General features: G+C 47.1%; 1 protein-coding gene across 1 annotated transcript in view; it reads right to left on the bottom strand.

Moving 5' to 3' along the window:
• The window catches only part of SEMA7A (semaphorin 7A (John Milton Hagen blood group)), a 64798-nt gene extending 54956 nt beyond the window's left edge, over positions 1-9842 (bottom strand). The window contains exon 1 of the mRNA XM_027858259.1: positions 9600-9842. Within this exon, the coding sequence (XP_027714060.1) occupies positions 9600-9810 (211 nt within the window). The 5' untranslated portion in view covers positions 9811-9842. The remainder of the gene's footprint in view (positions 1-9599) is intronic.
• Between the last annotated feature and the right edge of the window lie 10353 nt (positions 9843-20195).

Below are 20195 nucleotides of genomic sequence, written 5' to 3'. Positions count from 1 at the left end.
TTATGGCACTCAGTTGAATGGGTGACCCATTGAGTTAGTCCACCAAGAGATAAGTCTTTCACATCCGATGAGACTAGAGGCTCCTTCAATCAATCAATAATATGTATTAAAGGTTGTGGCTATTTTGTTTTTTCACTTTGTATCCCAAGTACCTAACCCAGCACTGGCACATAATAGGGATTTAGGGGGCACTCAATCCATCCCCTTCATTTTATAGATGAGGCAGAGAGTTTAAATGATTTCCCCAGGGCCACACAGATAGTAAGATAGTGAGCAAATTCTAACAAAAATCCAGTGTCTAGCCACTATTCTATACTGCCTTAATAAATGTTTATTGAATTGAATTGGACAGGCACTGGAGATGGACGATAAACTATGCCTTGACTTGAATAAAAAAGAGATAAGGCTGGATCCCATTTGGGAAAGCAGCACTGTCACTGATATTAAGCTGCTCCCTGACACAAAAGCTCATCTTCCTCAATATCAATATTATCCCAGTGATGCCATATGATATCACCGTGAGCTCAAAAGAATCAAAATTGCAGGTGACCCCAAGGGTGGGGGTAAGCAGACTGCAATGAGTTACCAACCATGACTTGTACTTAAAAATTGAAGCAAAAGGCAGAGCCAAGGACAAAAAAGGAGGCCACGGAGCTAAAGCAAGAGCTAACAGATGGACAGCCTTAGTTTGGAACTGGGATTATGTCAGAACCAGAGGAAAGCCTCCAATCCACTGCAGTCCTGTCCAATCCTACTAGAATTTATTAAGCACCTGCTTACTAAATTTTAATTTATTATACACAGAGCTCCCAAGGAAGCTCCAGAACTTTGTCCAGATCTACGGCAAAGTGTTCAGGGAAAGGCATGGACAAAAATGGCACTGGATGGGAGGGCAGTGGATAGATAGGTTGCAACCCGCACCCATGGAGGGAGTATCCACATTGATATGATCATGGATCCACCTACATGGGGCATACAAAGTGCTATGTAAAGCCAGAGAAAAGGATCATTCCTAACTGGAGACATCCGGGCAGGCTTCCTAGAGCAGATGAGACAAGCTAAGTAAGCCCCATAAGATGGACAACACTGAGAGGCTGAGGGAGGAGAGAAGACCCAGCAGAGAAAAGATAGTGAAGAAAGGCACAAAGTTTCCTCAGACATGAAGGGAGGGGCTGGGAAAGAGGAAGAACACTTCTGATACCTTTAGTAACATGAGCTAGCAACTGAGGGGAAGTGATAGGGGGCGATATGTGGAAACAGAGATTGGTCAAGGACTATTTACTGAGACACCTGAGAAGCCCAGGGTCAAAAATTTTAAAAAAAATTAAAAACCATGCAACAAGACATATAGGAAAGCCAGAGGATGTGGGTTCCAAACTCAGCTTTGCCATTTAGTACCTGCGTGATCTTGGGGAAATCACAAAACTATCTTGGGTGTCAGTTTCATTAACTTCAAAAGGAGTTGGTCAAAATGAGTAAGGTCCCTTCCCACTCCAGGATGATCCCATGACCTTTGAGGGAGCCAATCTCAAGTTTGCCTTGCCTGTCTATATTTTTCCCATTGTTTTCTGTTTTTTTCTTGGAAGTGATTGGGAAGATAGGGGATGGAGCAAAACTATAGGAAAATGTTGAGGTTCTTCAGTGTGAGTTGGGAGGAGACAAAGAGATGCATGTGGAAAAAGTGGAAATTATGAGGGTTTTCCTTCTCAAAATTGATTTGCATGGGAGAAAGGGCAATGGCCATGCAGATGGGAGTGAGGAGTGGAACTGGAGGCTCCATGGTTGACCCTTTAGGAACCTGCCCGTCCCCTGCATGCCCCAATACATGGACCCGGGCACTCCAGGTGTGACAAAAGGAATCTGTCCCCTATTGGGAAGCCAAGAACATGTTAAAGTCCCATGTGCAAAATACCACATGAGGAAATCAAAAGAAGGAGAAATGACTTCTCTAACAAACCATGAGTAACTTCAGAGAAGAAGGTGAAGTGTGAACTCTCTCTTGTGACACGCCCCAGTCTGTCCAGTTTAGGAGGGGAGGGGGAGAGAATGATAAGGGAGGGGAGGCAAAAATGCCAGCTCAGGAAGATTAGGGTCATGGAAGAGGGTGGAAGAAGGCTGAGGGTAGAGGATGTTCCCAAGACCTGGTGTGACAGGGATGAGGCCATAGGATTAGTCAAAGACTGATGGTCTATAAGAGAAGCTTTATGTCCCCCTCTAAGAAAAAGGGCTATCCTTTCTGTCCTTCATATGGGGTTGGATATTTCCTATGTGTTCTGAGGTGAGAAGAAGAACCCTATATGTAACAATTCCACCTCCTTGTTTCCTCTTGCTTAGAGGGGGAGGGCTAAGGGACAGAAGCCTGTGATATAGTAGATAAGAGCCCCCACCATGGAATCAAAGGGCCTAGGTTCAGATCCTCCTTCTACTAGGTGTGCTACCATGGACAAGTCACTTAACCTCTCTGAACCTCAGTTTCCCCATCTGCAAAAATGATGGGATCAGACCAAATAACCTATTAAGGCCCCTTCTACCTCCAGCGTCTAAGGTGCTATATCCCAACAGTTACCCCCAGCTCCCTTGCACCTCCTCTTAGAAGCCTTCCTTGATTATTTTGCCAATGTATCTACCTCTTTTCTGATCTCCTTCAGCTCCTTGATCTCACACTATCCTGTATTGTTCTCTAATCCTTTTACAGATGAGGAAACTGAGGCAGACAAAGGGTAAGTGACTTAACCAAGATCTCACAGCTAGTAAATGTCTGAAGGAAGGTTTGAATGCTGGTCTTCCTGACTCCAAGTTTAGCTTTCTAGTTACTATGGCACCCAGCTAACCAAGAAAAGCTTAGAAGTATGGGATACAGTGGAAGAATGGCAGATTTGGACTTGAAAGTCCCAAGTTCCAATCCTGGCTCTCTCTGCTCTTTACTTTCTGTGTGACTTCAGTTTCCTCAAGGGAAAAATGAGGGAGTGGACCAAATGGATTCTACAGCGCCTTCCAGTTCTAGATGAACGAGCGAAATTTCTTCACAACATGAGCTATCCTGAAAGTGAATGGGCTGTTTGAGAAGGGAGTGGATTCCCCCACTGGAAGCAAGATGACCACTTAGAGGGTAAGTCATAGAGGGACTTTGTGCAATGCGTGGATTTTACTAAGTGGCCTCTAGGGTCTTTCCAACTTTGTGATTCTGGGATTTTTATCAGAGAACAGGAAGAGCAATATTTGACATTTCTACAGTGCTTTAAAGTTGGCAAAGTATTTCACAGACATTAATTATCTCTTTCAATCTTCAAACTCAGATACTACAGGAACGGTTAATCCCATTTTATATCTGAAGAATTTGAAGTGAACCTCAGATTATCCTTGGTCACACAGAAAGCACATGAAAGATCCCGACCTGGGCTGGGTTTGTTCCTTGGAGGAAAGATAGAAATCAGGCAGGACATGCTAAATTTAGAACCAGAACCTGGGTTCAAATCTTGACTCTAACCCAGTGTATGTAAGGCACTTGTCTCTCCTCTATCTGAACCTCAGTATCTCCATCTGTAAAATGGGGAGAATGCTGGCAATCTCTACTTTAAATTGTTGTTGAAAGGAAAGGCATCAGTGAGTTGTACAGGATTACAGAAACGGAAGCTGCAATTATTTCTGGCTAAAAGCTAAGTGGATACTCCCAGAGGGCCCTGGGGACTATTCTATTGAGTCCTCAGGTAGGGGGGACTTCCAACCTCCCCTTCCCCAATGATGTCACACAAGATGTCTCCAATTACTGAAAATTCCCTCCCCAACCACCACCACCAACACTGACTTGGCAGCTACGGAATTGTCAGGCTTCCACCCCAGAGGGACAGAATCCTATCATGTGGGGACAGAGTTCACTCCCAGAAGAGATGAGCAAATAAAACCCCTTGGGACTAGAGGATTTCCACTGGAAATGCTCATGCTTGGGGAGGCCCAACAGTGACTTCAGCCTGAGGAAGGGTAACAATTTCCCTCCTCCACCCCCACACCACCCACTGGGAATAAGACATCATCCTTCCCCCAGCTGTGGTGACCAAAATCGGAAACAAATTCACACTTGTTAATTGCCTTGGCCTCAGGAGAGAATCTGGGCCAATGAAGGGGGCCAAGAGACCAGCTGGAAGGGCAGAGCCATGGGTTTCACTGCCATATGCTAGCCTGGAGGGGAAGTGGACTTCCCTGGGCCTGTCTGCCCCCAAGGCCAGGTATGCCCTCTTTTCCCACTCCCAATGAAGTATTCAGCAAGAGAGGGGAGCAATTTCATAGATCATTAAAGCAGGGAGGGACCTTGAAAGTATCTAATCCAACTCCTTCATTTTACAGATGAAGAAACTGAGGTTCATAGAGGCAAATGACTTGCCCAAGGTCACATTGCTTTTAGCAGAGCCAACATTCAAACCTGAAGTCTTTGAACTCCTGGTACTCTCTACCATGTTGGCCGCAATGATGGGAATGATCAGAACCTTCCTCAAACTGGCAGTCTTCCAGCTCCTAACCCTACCTTACTTAGCCAAGAAAGCTTTGTAGCCATGTAGGCCCCTGAAATCACGCCCCATGGGACTCCTCCTTCAGGAGCCTCAGTCCTGCCCCCCTGCATCTTTGTTCAGCTCCTCCATTAGTGACAAGCCTCACATTTGCACAACCTTTTTCCCTTCCAATGTACTTCCCCATCCATTATCTCAGGATTGTCACAACAAACACCCCTGGGAGGGGAGCAGGGCAAGCATTATTCTCCCCATTATATAGCTAGAGAAATCAAGGCCTAGAGAAGGAAAAATGGCTTAATCAAGATTATAGATTCAAGGGCTAACAGAAACAGAACCCAGATGTGCTGGTGGCCCATCCAGTGCCCCACCTTGTCAGAGGCCACAGTTCAGATAAAGAGTTAGAGTATTGTGAAGGGAATTGGGGCCTCCCCTTCAATCCCCTATTCTTAAGAAATGCTGGCTGATTAGCTGACTGACCTAGTCCCTAGATCAGTATCAACATCAGTGCTGAGAAGAATGCTAAATTTGGAGTCAAGAATCATGGACACAGAATCCCAGAGTCTGATGGGAGCTCGGTGAGCATCCAGTCTAACCCATACCTGAAAAGGAATTCTCTCTACCACAAATCACAGCCTCAGGTGACTGAGGACCTACAGAGAAACTGGCTCTCACCTGAGGAAGGCCACTTCACTGTTCATCAGCCCCCATCATTAGGAAGAGGTTGGTTGTTTGTTCCTTACATAAAGGCTTTTATTTTTTTCCTTGTATAAGAAATACTCTCCCTCTGCAGATTTTATGTCTGGAAGTTCAAGATATTACACTCGAAGGATATTTGGGGGACAAAGAGTCAGAGGAAATCCACTAGCCATTGTCTGATCCCTACCCCACCCCAAAAAAGGACATAGCTTGACCAAGTCCAGATATCAATTGAAATTACTCAACGTCTTAGCCAGAAAAAGGAAGTTTGAGTCAGAGCACCTTGGTTCAAATCCTTCCTACCCCTGTGTGACCTCGGACGAGTCACATCCTCTCCAGATCTCGTTGATTCCTTTGTTAAAAATGAACAGGTTAACCTATACAATTCTCTAGGTTTTGGTCTTTTTTTGTCCCACTTGTGAAGGGCAGTATTCCTGACACACTTTCCTGATCTGGGCTCTCCCCGGGTCTCTAGGGTCTCAGGCGGTGGAGTAAGGCTAGGGAGAAAAATGCCCTCCTCCCCAAACTTAAAAACTCATAAATTGTAACCCTGTCTCAGGCCATTCCCTCAGTAGGGGCCTCTCCGACAAACTGCTACCCCTTCTAATAAAATTGTAGCTAGTGAGGGGGAAGGGGAGAAAGAGAGGAGGCAGGGTGGATGAAGGAGTCAGAGTTGCCAGAGGAAGGCAAGGGCTGAAGGCCAGGGAATGGGGAATGGGATGGCCATACTTCTCATAACAAAGGGGATGCTGGGCCCATGGGCTTCTCCACCAGACACCCTGTGGTCATTCTGTTCATGGCCAACTCTTGCCCTGGGAGCCATATGCCCCATAGGTTTCCTGAAAGCAGCTGGAGGATGGGGCAAGTGGCAAGGTCTGGATGATGGGGACCCCTCCCCGACTCCTGGCAACTGAGTCCTGGAAAATGAGCTGGGAACAGATGGTACCCTGCCTGGGGTTAAAGGAGGAAGGCCTCAGAGGATCTCCCAATCCTAAGTCATCACTGTTTTACCATCCTGAGAAAGCTTCGGAGTCTGAAGATGAAGCCAGTAGTCCACTAACACCATGAGAACAGAAGTCAGCCTCTTAATGCAGAGGCACAGGTAGATGAAAGGGAGCAAGTCCGGGGGCGTTCAAAACTGTCTGAGAGGATTTCCTCTGACTGCCTAACATGGACTCCAAAACTGCTTTCAGCACCACCCCCCATCCTGATCCTATAAGGAAGGAAAGCTAAGTGCCAGGGAATGGGGAAGAATAGGGGCAATACCTCCTACCAAGTGCCCCTAAGTTTGGGGAACTTGGAGAGAAGTGTGGGTAGGTACTGAGTATCAAGCCTGGGGGGAAAGGGTAAGTGTTGGGAATAGGGGAGGTGGGCAATAACCCAGTGCAGAGAATGGGGAGAGGGGGCTAAGTGCTAATGGCATGGGGGAGATGAAGTGCAGAACCCACAGATATGGCCCCACAACACAACTGTTTTCTCACTCCATCCATGTCTTAGCACTTTATAACTCCAATCTTGGGGGTGGGGGAAGAGTGGAATGAGCTCAGGACAGTGTTTGATCCAGACCCTCCCCACCACCATGAATGCCACCACCTCAAAGAGCAAGAGGAGCGTCAACAAAAACGGAGACACTGATAACACGGGGCATCAGGTTCTGGCAGAGTCTTGGGCAGGACAGAGAGAGGTGGAAACCTCCCCACTAACCTTTAAGTTCAGCCTGACCTCCTTGCACAATGGGGCTGTGTCAACTGAGCCCCTCAGATTTGTGTGCTGGGACTCCACACACACACACACACACACACACACACACACACACACACAGAGGATTTCCTGGGGAAGCCTTGCTCCCTGATGAGAGGTCTGAGATCACAGCTGCCTCTTTTCCCCTGAAGTATCTGCTCCTGCTGCTTCCCATACTTTCAGTAAGTCAAATACTATCTCCCACCCACCCACCCAACTGCTTCCTTGCTGCAGTCCAGGCTGTAACGATCGTAAACTCGAAGATGTACAATTGAAAGGGACCTTAGATTTCATCTAGTATTCTCTCTTTTATAAATGGGGAAACTGAGGCACCGAGGGAGTTAGTGATTTGCCCAAGGTCACACAGGTATTAAGCTGGAATTGGACCCCAGGTTCTCTGGCTCCAGTGCTCTTCCCACTTTACCTCCCTACCTCTTTCCTCCCCCTTCCCAATACTGGTAAAGAAGGTAACTTAAGATACAAAGCAGGCATCAGCTTCTTCATAATAGGACATGTACACTTTGTTGTATCCCCAACGTCTAGTTCCATGCTTAGCACATAATAAGCATTTAGTAGATATTGGTTGAATGAATGAACAGTTAGCTTGCTCTGACCTAGAAACTAGACTGGTATTTCTTCCAGGTTCATTCAGTCACTCTCCAGGCTTCCCCCAACCCAGTCAAGTCCAGTATTAGTGTGCTGTGTGACCTTGAGCAAGTCATCTTCCTTCCCAGTGCCGCAGTTTGGGGATTTTTTTTCCCCTCAACCACCTCGGGCTAAGAATACCTGCCCCAGATACTGCCTTCCTAGCAGCAGGGATTCCGCATTCCTTTGCGAATCTAGCCAACATCAAAGAGCTCTGACTGAAAGCTTGCCCCAGGCTGCACCACAAACCACAGCAGGGATGAGAGATTTCTGGGCCAGACCCCGGACCCAGGTAGGGAGAGGCATTTGTGCATTGCAGGGGAAAGAGAAGAAAAGACATTTGGGAGTGAACGCCACCCCCTCCCATTTCAAAACCACAAGCCCGGGACTCCACCTCTCAGCCAGTATCCCCATCGTAGGAAGGACAAAACTAAGGCTAGAGTCAGAAATCCGCCAGGGGCCTCCAAGTTCACAAGGGACGTTTCCTAGGGCTAAGGCACTCCGCTACTCCTCCTTCTCCAACGCGCCCCCCAAAAACCACCCTGCTCTTTCAAATGTCAGAGCCTTATGTTGCCATCTTCCCTTACCCGCACCGTTCCCGGGCACTGCTGTAACAGGAGGAGGGAAAAAAAAAAAAAAAAGCCCTGGCATCCCAGGATCCTATCTGCCACCTGCCGGGAGCCATGTCCTTCCCCGGCCAGCCTCCAATTGGCCCCCTACCCCGGGAAAGCCTGCCGGAGGGAGACTCAACCAGCCAGATAGGTCTAGAGACTCAACGAGAGAGCCTGAGCCATCAAAACCCCTTTTGCCCCCTTGCCCAGCGAGCGGTTCACCCCGGGGAGGGGGACCAATGGCCGCTGTCCCGCCCACCCCTGCTGGGCTGGGGCTGCACCCCGAGGAGCAGCCCGCAGGTCGGGGTGCAGCTGAAGGGCAGAGTGACGACTGGCCCCCTCTTCTCGGACAGCCACACACACTCCCAGGAGCCCTGAGCCAGGCACCCCCGCTCACGTGGCGGGGCGAGGGGGCGAGAAGGGTCTTTGTTCCCGCAACAAGAGAAGGAATACCAGCAGGCAGGCGGGGTCTGCAATAGGCGAAGCTGAGAGAGGCGGTAGCAACGCGTGCCACGCTCTCTGCAGCCCCAGAATAGAAAGAGAGCTCGGGGCCGCCAGCCCCCGGGCCCCGCTCGGCCGGCTGGCAGCCTGCTGGAGGCAGGCCCAGCGGCGCCCCTGCACGGCGCTCCCCATCACCCCACGCTAGCTAGAGACAGCGGAACACAGAAGGACGGGGCCGGGGCAGGTCACCCTCAGGCTAAGGAGAAAGTGTCTCGGGAAAGGGCATTTGGTGCAGCAGGAGTGTGAGCTGAAGTTGGGGCGCTCGGAGATCCTCTCCATCCAGTCTTTTCTCCACTTCCCTCCCCCCTCAAACGCTGCAGATTTGGGCTGCGGGCAGGTCTCGGTGGAGACTGAGCTCCAGGCTCAGGCAGCCAGGGATCGCCGCCGCATTAACGAGGCTCTGGCATGCGACACACACACACACACACATATATATATACACACACACTCCCACAAATCCAGACACACACTGACTGGCTCTCACTCTGACACAGGAACACACCAACAAACATGGACCACACGCCGGCATACTCACATACGGATACACACCCCGACACAGACGTACACTCACATCCAGTGATGGATACATGGACACAATCCGCTCCCACATACCCATACTGACAGACTTACTCACACGTCCAGTGGCACACACAGACCTAGACCCCGACACACATGGCTGCACTCGGACACACTCATCCAGGCATACTCGCGCTTGCCAGGCGCCGCTGCTGCTTGCTGCCACACGCGCGCGCGCACACACTCACACACACACACACACACACACACACACTCGTGGACACACACTGACCCCGGCTGACAAACTGACCCTCTCAGCGCCAGCAGCGAGCGGGCGCCAGCGCTGGCTCCCGGCGCTCGCCTGCTGCCCTCAGAGCGCACCCACCTTTCCAGGCTGCGGTGATGCGGGGGCTCGTCTTGGAGTGGCTGCCGGCGGCTGCGGCGGGGACGGCGGCGGCGGTTGCGGGAGTAGCAGCGCGGAGCAGCAGCAGAAACAGAGGGAGGTCCAGGAGGCGGCTAGCCCTAGGTGCGCGCCGCGCAGCGAGCCGCGGCGAGGGATCAGGGCGCCGAGTTGGGAGTTGCTGCAGCGGTGTCATGGCCCGGGTGGGCTGAGGCTGCGGGGCCGGGAGCCTAGAGAGCTAATGCCACCCGAGCTAGCGAGTGACTGGAGGCAGCGCCGTGCAAGCCGAGCCACACCAACCCCAAGCCTGGGGGCGGAGTTAGGGACGGGCAAGCACCAGCGCGGGGCACGCCCTCCCCTCTCCGCCCACCCCACCCCCCACCCCCGGCTTCTGGCCGCTGAGGGCAGTGGGGGCGGAGCGGGGTCCGGGGCCAGCAGGTAACTGGAGCGGCGGGAAGGGCTACCGGGATGCCTAGGTCCGGTGCGCACCCCAAAGCTCCGCTTCCCTCCCCCTGCCTTATTAGAAGAATTAATCACACGCGCGCGCGAGCCCTTCAAGTCCGGGAGATGCCCAAATGGTAGAGCTTAACAGAAGAATGAATCATCCCGGGGAAGCCTCCTGGCTGAGAAAGCACCTTTTCGAGGTCCTTTTAGCCAACACGCTTCAGGCTGGGTAGCTGATACTTGGAGACTCTGAAACAATGAGGCAGTGAGGTGAAGCGGATACCGCACTAGGCTTGGATCCGGATTTGAAAACCACCTCCTCGATAAAGCGGGAATACTGATACCTGCAAAGCGTCTCTCAAAAGGTTCTTGAGAGATAACGTATAGCAAGTGCTTTTCAAACTTTAAAGCGCTACATAAAAGACAGCTATTATTACACGAGCTAGGTGGCAGCAGTGGATAGAGCCAGGAAAACGTGAGTTCCAATATCGCTTCAGATACTTATTTGGCCGTGTAATCCTAGGCAAGTCACCGAGCTTGTTTGCCTCAATTTCCTCTTCTGTAAAATAGAGATGTTGATGATGATGATGATGACAACGACGACGACGATGATAGATGCTACCTTCCAGGACAGTTGTGAGGATCAGATGACAAAATACTTGTAAAGGCTTTGCAAACCTTAAAGAGTTATATAAAGATAACTATTATTATAAACAAATGGAAAATTTCACAATCACCTTCCCTTTACAACATCACCCCACACACACAAGTAAGCAGTCTTGTCTTCCCCCCTGCTCAAGTTTACATTCATGAAACCAACCCTGAATTGTGACTGTCAAGGACTGATGACTGCCAGTTTAGGGTTCTTCGGGTTGGCATCAAGATAAAATGTATATAGCCATGCTGATCAGTACCGTCTCTGCATGTATAGCCCTAGAGAGTTTCTTAGAGCTTTGTAAGGTTAACTGACTTGTCCTGGCATAGGCAGGCTTTGCACCTGTCTTCCTGCCTTTGAAGTTGGCACTCTTCACACAGCCTCTGCCCAAGGGTGGTGGTGGTTGTTCAGTTGTTTCCGACTCTTCATGACCCCATTTGGGGTTTTCTTGGCAAAAATAGTGCCATTTCCTTCTCCAGATCATTTTACAGATGAGGAAACTGAGGCAAGCAGGGTTAAATGACTTGTTCAGGGTCACACAACTAATCGAGTGTCTGAAGGCGCATCTGAACTCAGGTCATCCTGACTCCAGGTCTAGTGCTTTATCCACTGCGCCACCCAGTGGCCTCCTTAGAGCTCCTTGCTACCTTCAAAGTTGAGCTCAAGGCCCACTTCTCACAGGTAACTATCCTGATCTCTGGTCCCTTCACTTGTATCCTCCTGCCCCTTCCTCTCCTCGGTGCTCCATGAAAGAGGTCGCCTGCTTAGGCCCAGAAACTAGGTGGGCATTTCCTCTGCTCGTTCAGGCTTTCTCCAGCATTTTGACTCCCCTCAAATCCCTATCCATATATATTTTTCTTTGTACCTACAATTGCTGCCTTCCAATAAAATGTAAATTCCTTGAGAGCAGAGGCGGTTACTTTTGTTGTCTTTGTATTCCCAGACTTGGCACATAGTAATATTTAAGAGATCTTTTTGAATTAAGTAATTTAATTCAATAAATATTAAACTCTTGCTGTGTATGGTGAACCTGCTTGGTGTTAGGGGAGATCTGAAGTGTAGATTAAAAAAAAGATTCTCATTCTCTCAGAGTTTATAGTCTAGCAAGGAAGAAAATCTCCTTGTTGGTAGATAAAAATAGGTGGGGAAGATACAGTATGGTGTGTAAGGGGAAAAAGTACTGGATGTGGAGTAAAAAGGCCTGAGTTTGACTCTAGGGTTCAACATATAACTAACTATGTGACCTCAGACAAATCACTTCCCCTTTCTGATCCTCAGTTTCCACAACTGTAAAATGGAGCACCTGTGCGGTTGAGTGGATGGAGAGATGGCCACACAGTCAGGAAGTCCTGGATCCAAGTTCTGCCCTGAGACATATTGTCTGTGTGACCAAGGTGAAGTCACTTAACCTCTCAGTGCCCCTAGACAACCTCTGAGCCTCTTCACTGCGGAGCAGGTCTAACCTGCCCTCATAGGGGGAGATTCTTACTGGAAGTCCCCTACAATGATGAAATTGTATCCTGGGACCCTGAAACATCACATAACCCCTCTGATCTGCAACTTCACAATGCAGATAACAGTCACAGAATCATAGATTTCAATCTAGAATCTTAAAGGTCGTGGAATCCAACTCTCTCATTTTACAGATGAGGAAACTGTGTTTAAGCCTAAAAGAGGTTATGGGATTTGTCCAGGTTACATAACTAGTATGAGCCTGAGGTAGTAGGATCTGAACTCAGGTCTTTCTGACTATAAACACAGAAGAAAACAAAATTACAGGATTTAGGATTAGGTTAGGATTAAGGTTGGGTAAGGGTTAGGATTAGGGTTATTTCGTACATTGTGCCACCTAGTGGCCAGTCCCTATCCTGCCTCTCTCCCACGGTTGCTGTGAAGAGCCCATGATATACTCAAATTCTATGATGCCATCCACACTGCCTGCCCTGTTCTGTCTCTTTCCAAGTCCTCCAGTAAATGCACCACTCAGGGGAAGAGAAAGGAATGGAATCTACCTAGTACATTAAAGGCCTTCCCTTCCTTGCTTTTTTCTTGACAGCCCAGGAATCCCACACAAGCAGTCCAAAGTTTTACTGGTCTCCTGTGCTCTGCCTTAGTCAGACAAAATTCAGAGGAGTTAGCTGTTCAGTTCCGGATGCCACCATTATAAAGGATATTGATAAGTTAGATGAAGGCAATCAGGATAATGAAAGGTCTGAAACCATGTCATGTGGAGGTTGGCTAAAGAAACCCAGGGATGTCTAGCTTCTAAGGGACATGATAAATGTCTTTAAGAATGTTAAGAACTCTCAAGGGGAGAAGAGATGAGGCTTGTGCTATATGGCCCCAGAAGGTAGAAAGAAGCTGGAGGAAAGGGTGGAAATTTCAAAGGGGCCCCATTTAATCTTGATGTCAGGAGGACCATCCTAATTGTCCCAAAGTGGAATTCAATGCCTCAAGATGAGGTGGGCTTCTCCCTGCCTCCACTGGAGGTCTTCAAGCAAAGCCTGGGTGACCACTTATCAGAGGGCTCTTTTCTAGGGGGAAAAAATGATGGTTGAGGTTGCCTCCAACTCTGAAATTCTATGGTTCGGTGAAAAGAAAAGCTGCCCCACACAGGTCAAGTCATTATCAAAGCAAGAGGGTGGTTTTTGTTTTTTGGTTTTTGTTTTATCTTTAAAGAATAGCCATCTTTGCTAGTACTATTGTTCTGGAATTCTTGCCCAATTACTTCCCCCACAACCATATGGAGTTCGGTCAAAAAGGCAAGGCTAGGAGGGAAATCATGAAAAAGCTGAAGAACATTGGTAGGGTGGAGCTTTGGGGTGTGGCGTCCCCAAAAGACCAAGATCAGAGAAAGGAACCAACCCATATATGGCTTGGTTCCCAACCAAGTGTCTCTATGGTTAGATTTTAGTTAACTTTAGGTCAGAAGGCAGTCTGGTTCTTGGAGACCCTAACCTAGGCTGTTGCATGCGGTAGTGGCTAGACAGTTGACCTTGAAACTGGAAAGACCTGAGTTTGAATCCTGCCTCTGATACATCCTGGCTGTGTGACCCTGAGAGAGTAACAAAAGCAAAAACTCATTAGGAGCCTACTGCAAGTCACTTAACTCCTCAGTGCCCCAGACAACTCACTTAAACTATAAATTACAGAGAAGATTCCAGATTTTCGTGGTCAAGGCAACAAGCATTTGTTTAACACTTGCTGTATGCCAGGCACTTCTCTAAACTAGGGATGCAAAAATAGTCCCCACCCTCAAGGAGCTCACAATCTAAAGGAGGAAACAACATGCAAATAACTATCATATAAATAGACAAGATCTACACATATTAACTTGGATCCCAATGGGAAGGCACTGACATTGGTGATGAAGCTACTCAGTGGGAGCTCCCTACATGGATGAAATCAGTCAGTCAATGAGCTCTTTTTAAACAGGTGTGATTAAAAAAGAAGAAGAAGAAGGGGAGGGGTGTTAATGAAGAGATGGAGGACGGTTTTCAGGAAACTAGAGAAGAATAGAGGGGCCAAGAAAATCTGTGAGGAGGCACTACAATAATCCAAGCAGCTCTCTAAGACCCTGGATTAGGGAGGTGGCAGTAGGAACAAGAGAAGAGGGAATAAATGTGGATGATATTACAGAGATAAAAGTGACAGGTCTTGACCTTGACTGATTGGAGGGGAGAGGAGAGGAGAAGGGGAAAGTCCAAGATAAAAAGTAAATACCAAGGTTTTAGCCAGGAGAGATACAGTGAACAATGGTGCCATTGTCAGAAATTTAAAGTTAGAAGGGACAGTAGTTTGGAGGAAAGGAGGAGGAAGATAAGCTTTTTAGTTTTTTTGTTTTAGATCTATTGAGATTGAGATGCCATTGGGAAAGCCAACAATGGTCTTATTTTAGGAAAGTGGTCCAGACTGGCAGGATAAAGATTGGAGAGTAAGCAACACTGAGGTGATAGAGGAAGATAGTGGAAATAAGGTTGCTGAGGGAGAGAGGGGAGAGAGAAGAGTCTAGGGCCCAAGACAGAATGCTGGGGGACATCTACCTTAATGGGTCAGGAGGCAATGAAGAATACAGAGAAGAAACAGTTAAATATAGAGGGTCCAGGAAAGGAAATGTCTCTGAAGACATTTCTGAATGTCTGTAGGCAATGTCTGAAGATAAAGAGGAACAGAAAATCATCATAAAGGATTACAAGATTTTGTCAAGGGTTCATAGGATCCCAGACACTTGACACTTACTAGCTGTGTGACCCTGGGCAAGTCACTTAACCCCAATTGCCTCATCAGAAAAAAAAAGAGTTCACAGGATCACAGAGTCATAGTTCTAGAGCCACAAAAGACCTTAAGAGTCATTGAGTCCACCCCCCCCATTTTACAGATGGGAAAATTGAGTCTAAGAGAGGTTAGGTTGCACAGGGTCACTTGGCTAGCAAGTGTCTAAGGTGAGATTTAAACCTGAGGTTTCCTGGCATCAAGGTCAATGTTCTGAAGGGATTTGCCCAAGGTCACACAGGTAGTGAGAAAAGTGAAATGCATAAGGGGGTATAGTAAAATACCCAATGCTGAAGAGAGGTTGAGGAGAATGAGAAGTGAAAGAAAGGGGCATTGGGTTTGATAGTTAGTAGGTCTTTTTTTTTTTTTCTGACAACCTTGGAGAGAGCAGTTTCAATGGGTGGTCAGAAAAAAATTCAGATAGCAAGAGGTTGAGGAGAAACAGAGCAGTCAGGAAGTGGAGGGATTGGGTATAGACAACCTTTCCAAGAAGGTTGGTTGTTCTGGAGAAGAAAGAAATTGGAGAGTAGGTAGATGGGGTAGGAAAGTCAAGGGAAGGCTATTTCAGGCCTGGGGAGTCTTGAGCATGTAGGCAGAGAAGAAGCCTGTGGACCTAAGAGATTGAATATGTATGAAAGAGACCATGATTGCTGAAGCAAAATCTTGGAAAGGTTGACTTGGTTGGGATGAAGGGCAGAGGTAGAGGGCTTAAAGGAGAAAAATCCATTTTCCCCTGATACTGGAAAGGTTTTGTGGATTGGAGGAGGGGAGTTGGTGGAATATGCACTGTGGCTTATTCAGAGAGAATTTTTAATCTCAGGCTGGCTTCTTTTCACCAGCCAGCCGGCTCCTGGGCCATCTTTCCCCTCCCCCTCCATCCTCAACCACCCAGCTGGTGTACAAGGAGAGAAGCCCAACTCATTTTAATATCAGTCTGAGTAAGATATACTTAGGAAGAAAACTCCAGTGTAAAAAAAAAAAACACCCAAATTGATGCATGCCTTCCCATGTATCCTAGAGATGGCTCTTGGTGTGATCCAATATTTCAGATGGTGTTTGTCCTGCTACTAGTGGGCATTCTGGAGATCACTGAGGCCAGTATTACCCTGGCATCTTTGCCCTGCAACAGCCCACTTATGCAACCTGGTCACATAGTCCCCATGGCACTGCCTCCTAAGCATCTTCATTAGCGATGTCACTCTCTGTTAGCAGTACCATGGTCATTAGCAGAGATCAAGAGAGCCCTCTTCTGATTCTCCAGCTAACAGGGATCAAGGACAGCCCTTTCAGTTGCTGTCCACAGATAGCTATGCAATCATAGAATGTCAAAGATATAAGGGAACTTAGAGATTAAATACTCTGTGTGTCTGTCTGTGTTTCTCTCTCTCTCTCTCTCTCTCTCTCTCTCTCTCTCTCTCTCTCACACACACACACACACACACACACACACACACACACACACACACATTTTGAAACCCAGAGAAAGGTAACTTATCGAAGGTCACCCAACTAATAAGTGATAGAGAAATAGGACTAGCATCCAGGCCCTCTGACTCTTTACCCAACACCATGTTGCCTCCTGAATGACCCCTGGAATAGTCCCATGGACTCATTTCTGGAGATTAATTCAATTTGAGAAAGTTCAGAAATCATTTACTAAGCCTGCCCTATGAACCAAGCCTAGTACTAGTCACCATGGAGGAGAAAAAAGAAGAAGGTCCCATCACTATCTTTCTGGAGTTCCAAGCTTAAGTTGATGGGAGAAGATTCACAGATAGAAAACACTTAGAAAATAATAAAAGGAAATGCTTTGGGCAGCCTAAATCCATTCCTCTGGAGAAGCACGAAATGATGATAAGTGACTTGCCCTGGACCACAAAACCAGTGTGTGATAGAGATTTGAACCAAGGTCTTCCTGATTCTAATCCCAGTACTCTATCCATTACTCAACTCTGTCTTTATATTCATAATAAAAATAATGTGTACTTATATATTTATATGTGTAAAACATATTTATAAGAAAAAAATGTATACTTCCCCACTTCCACTTTTCCTTTCAGGTCCACTCTGTGCACACTCTGACACAATGAAATGGATTTTGTTCAATCATTCCTTTCCTGGAAAATTTTCAATGACACTGATTTCATAGAAATTTGGGATTGGAAGGGGTGGTTGAGTCCATTCAGTAACTTTTCAGGGATTTCCTCTCTAGCATCCCTAAGCAGTGGTAATCCAGCTTCTGTTGGAAGACTCTGAGTAAGGAGGAACCCACCACCTCTCTAAGCAGCTCATTCCACTCTGGCAGCTCTAATTTTTAGCAAGTTTTCCCCTTCTGTTGAGGCTAATTCTACCCCTCTACAACCTCCACCCATCACTACTAGTTTTGTTTCAAGTCTAATCCATCTTCCATGTGACAACCCTTCAAATACTTGAAGACAGCGATCGTTTCCCCTGAGTCTTCTCTTGGAGCTAATCATTCAACTACTCCTCATAGTCAGGGTTTCCAGTTCCTCCAGTCTAATACCTCTTTCATGTGACAGCTCTTCAAATACTTGAAGTCAGCTGTCATTTTCCCCTGAGTCTTCTCTTATAGCTAATCATCCAACTACTCTTCCTATGACATGATCTCTAGTTCCCTTCCCATTCTTGTTACCTTCTTCTTAAACCACCTCACCTTCTCTGACCTTGCTAAAACATGGTACTCAGAACTTAACATAATACCTCAGATATAGTTTGATCAGGGGCTACCCCCTCGTTTGTTCTAAAAACACTCTACCCCTCCTACTATCTCAAATCTAAACATTTCAGCTGGGCATTGAAAGCCCTCCACAATGTGATCCCACATTATTTATGCAACCTTAATACCTACTGCCCCTCCAAGTGAATGGCTCCCCCACATCAAATGCCTTTCTGTTCTCCCCTCTACATAACAAAATCACAACAGCATCTGCATACATTAAAAAAATAATTGGTTTATTTATGAAGTGTCCATCCTTAGGTCTAAAGAAAGTATGTTCAGTGTTTTATGTATTTATAACTTGCATCCCAATCCCTTCCAGGTGTCTGCAATCCACAGAATGAGGAATGCTGCTATGGAAATTAACATCTGAGTTAGGTTTTAAAGGTTGGGTAGGAATTCTGGAGGCCAAGGAGGGCAGGAGAGCATTCCAGATGCAGAGAATGGTGTGAGTTAAGATAAGGAGATGAGAATGTGCATGACATATTCAGGGGAGAAAAAAAGGCTTCATAAAGGAGATAAGTTTTGAAGTGGGTCATGAAGAAAGAGGATTTCAACAGGCAGAATGGCTAGAGTGCAGAATCCATTCCAGGTATGGAGAATAGTATGAACAAAAGCACACCAAGAGAAATGAAAACCAGGAGTAGTTTCCACCCTTTTGGCTCAAACTTAGAGTCCATGGAGAGGAAAAGCAGGTTAGGCTTCAAAGGTAGGGTGGTGCCATATTGTGAAAGGATTTGAATGCCAACCTATGGAGCATGGACTTCATTTAGTAGGCAGTAGGGAGCCAGGGAGTGACCTGATCAGAGCAGCACATTAAGAAGAGGAATCCAACAACAATATTTAGGGTGGTTTGGAGGTAGGAAACCAATTAAGAGACAAATACAATGTCTAGAGAAAGCTAATGAGATCCTGGACTAGGATGGTGGCCGTGAGAGTGGAGAAGAGGGGACAGATCGGCTGGAGAGCTTATATTAGAGGTGGAACAGAAGGGACTTGTCAACTTATTAGACATGGGGGATGATGGAGAAATCTCTTTTACCTAGCACTTGTGAACTACTACATTTTAGGCTTATCTGAACATTTGAAGCCAGAGAGCCAGAGAAATGAGGAGAATTTTTGAGGGTTTTCAGAGGAAGATTATTATTTGTTTTTGCACTCCAGCCCTGTGCCTTGAGAGCTATTTCAATCAAGGGGAGTTATTTGTGGCAATTCCAATTTAAAATGCAGGCTCTCCATTGCTGTTAAGTCATCAAGATGATGATTACTCAGCTTTCTGCTGGGTGCCTCCAGAATTACTGAGCTTCAGAGCCTGTCCCCAGCTTTTGGGTCTGGGCACTTGATTTAGAGGTGGAGCTCTTGAGAGGCTCTGTGTGTCTGTGGGCAAGAGCCCTAGATACAGTCAGAAGATGTGGGTGTGAATTCTACATGTGTCAGGCAGAGAGCTAGAGTACTAGAATGGAGAATGACCTATAGTCAAGAAGACCAGGTCTCAAGCCCTGCCTCTGATACTTACCCACTGGGCACCCACGGGCAAGTCCCATCACTTCTCAATTTCCTCATCTATAAAATGGGGATTACAATATCTGTCATACTGGAAATGAAATAAAGTATCCCACCTTCAAGAGGAGACTTTCCTAATCCCTCTTAATGCTAGTGCCTACCATTTGTTAATGATTTCCTATTCATCCTATTTATAGCTTATTTGGACATATTTGTTTGCATATGACCTTCCCCACTAGATTGTAGTAAGCTCCTTGAGGGCAGGGACTATCTTTTGCCTCTGTTTGTATCCCTAGCACTTAGCACAGTACCTGGCACATAGTAGGCACTTAATAAATGTTTATTGACTGACCATATATGCAAGGCATTTTGCAAACTAAAAGTGCTACATAAAGGTCAGTTACTGCAGTGGTGTCCAAATTGGTTGCCTGCCTCTAACAAGTCCTAAATATTACTGTTGGATTCCTCTTCCTAATGTGTTACTGCAACCATCTGTATGACTTTGGGTAAGCTACTTAACATCCCTGGGCATCTATAAAATGAGAAATTAGACAGGTGCTTCGGAGTCCTTTCCAGCTCTAGAACTCTGATGCTATAAATGACCATCGATGCCCATTATGAAACAATCCCAAAGTGGTGGTAACATCACCAAAAGTTCATTTCCACCATCAAGCCTTCTTGTGAGGGACTGTCTGATGTTGGCTACTGCCAAGTGAAAGTTGTGGCAAGATGGGGTAGGAACAAGATAGTAGGAAGTAACCCGAGCTCATGCTCCCAAGGCAGGGGCTGTGCTATGTGGAGCTGTGATAAGCTGGGGAAGGAATAGAATACAAGGAAGTAGCCGGAGCACGTGCTCCTGAGGCAGGGGGCTGTGCCACGTGGGAGTGGGACGGCAGAGGACGAGTTCCCTTTGCTTAGTCCCCTCCCTAAGTGCAACATCAACCCCAGACACCTCCTTCCTGTGTCCTTC

This window comes from Vombatus ursinus, unplaced genomic scaffold (assembly GCF_900497805.2).
Source record: "Vombatus ursinus unplaced genomic scaffold, bare-nosed wombat genome assembly UNPS02012811.1, whole genome shotgun sequence".
NCBI lineage: Eukaryota > Metazoa > Chordata > Mammalia > Diprotodontia > Vombatidae > Vombatus > Vombatus ursinus.
Note: the sequence above shows the minus strand (reverse complement) of the source record. Positions and strands in the feature narration are given on the sequence as shown.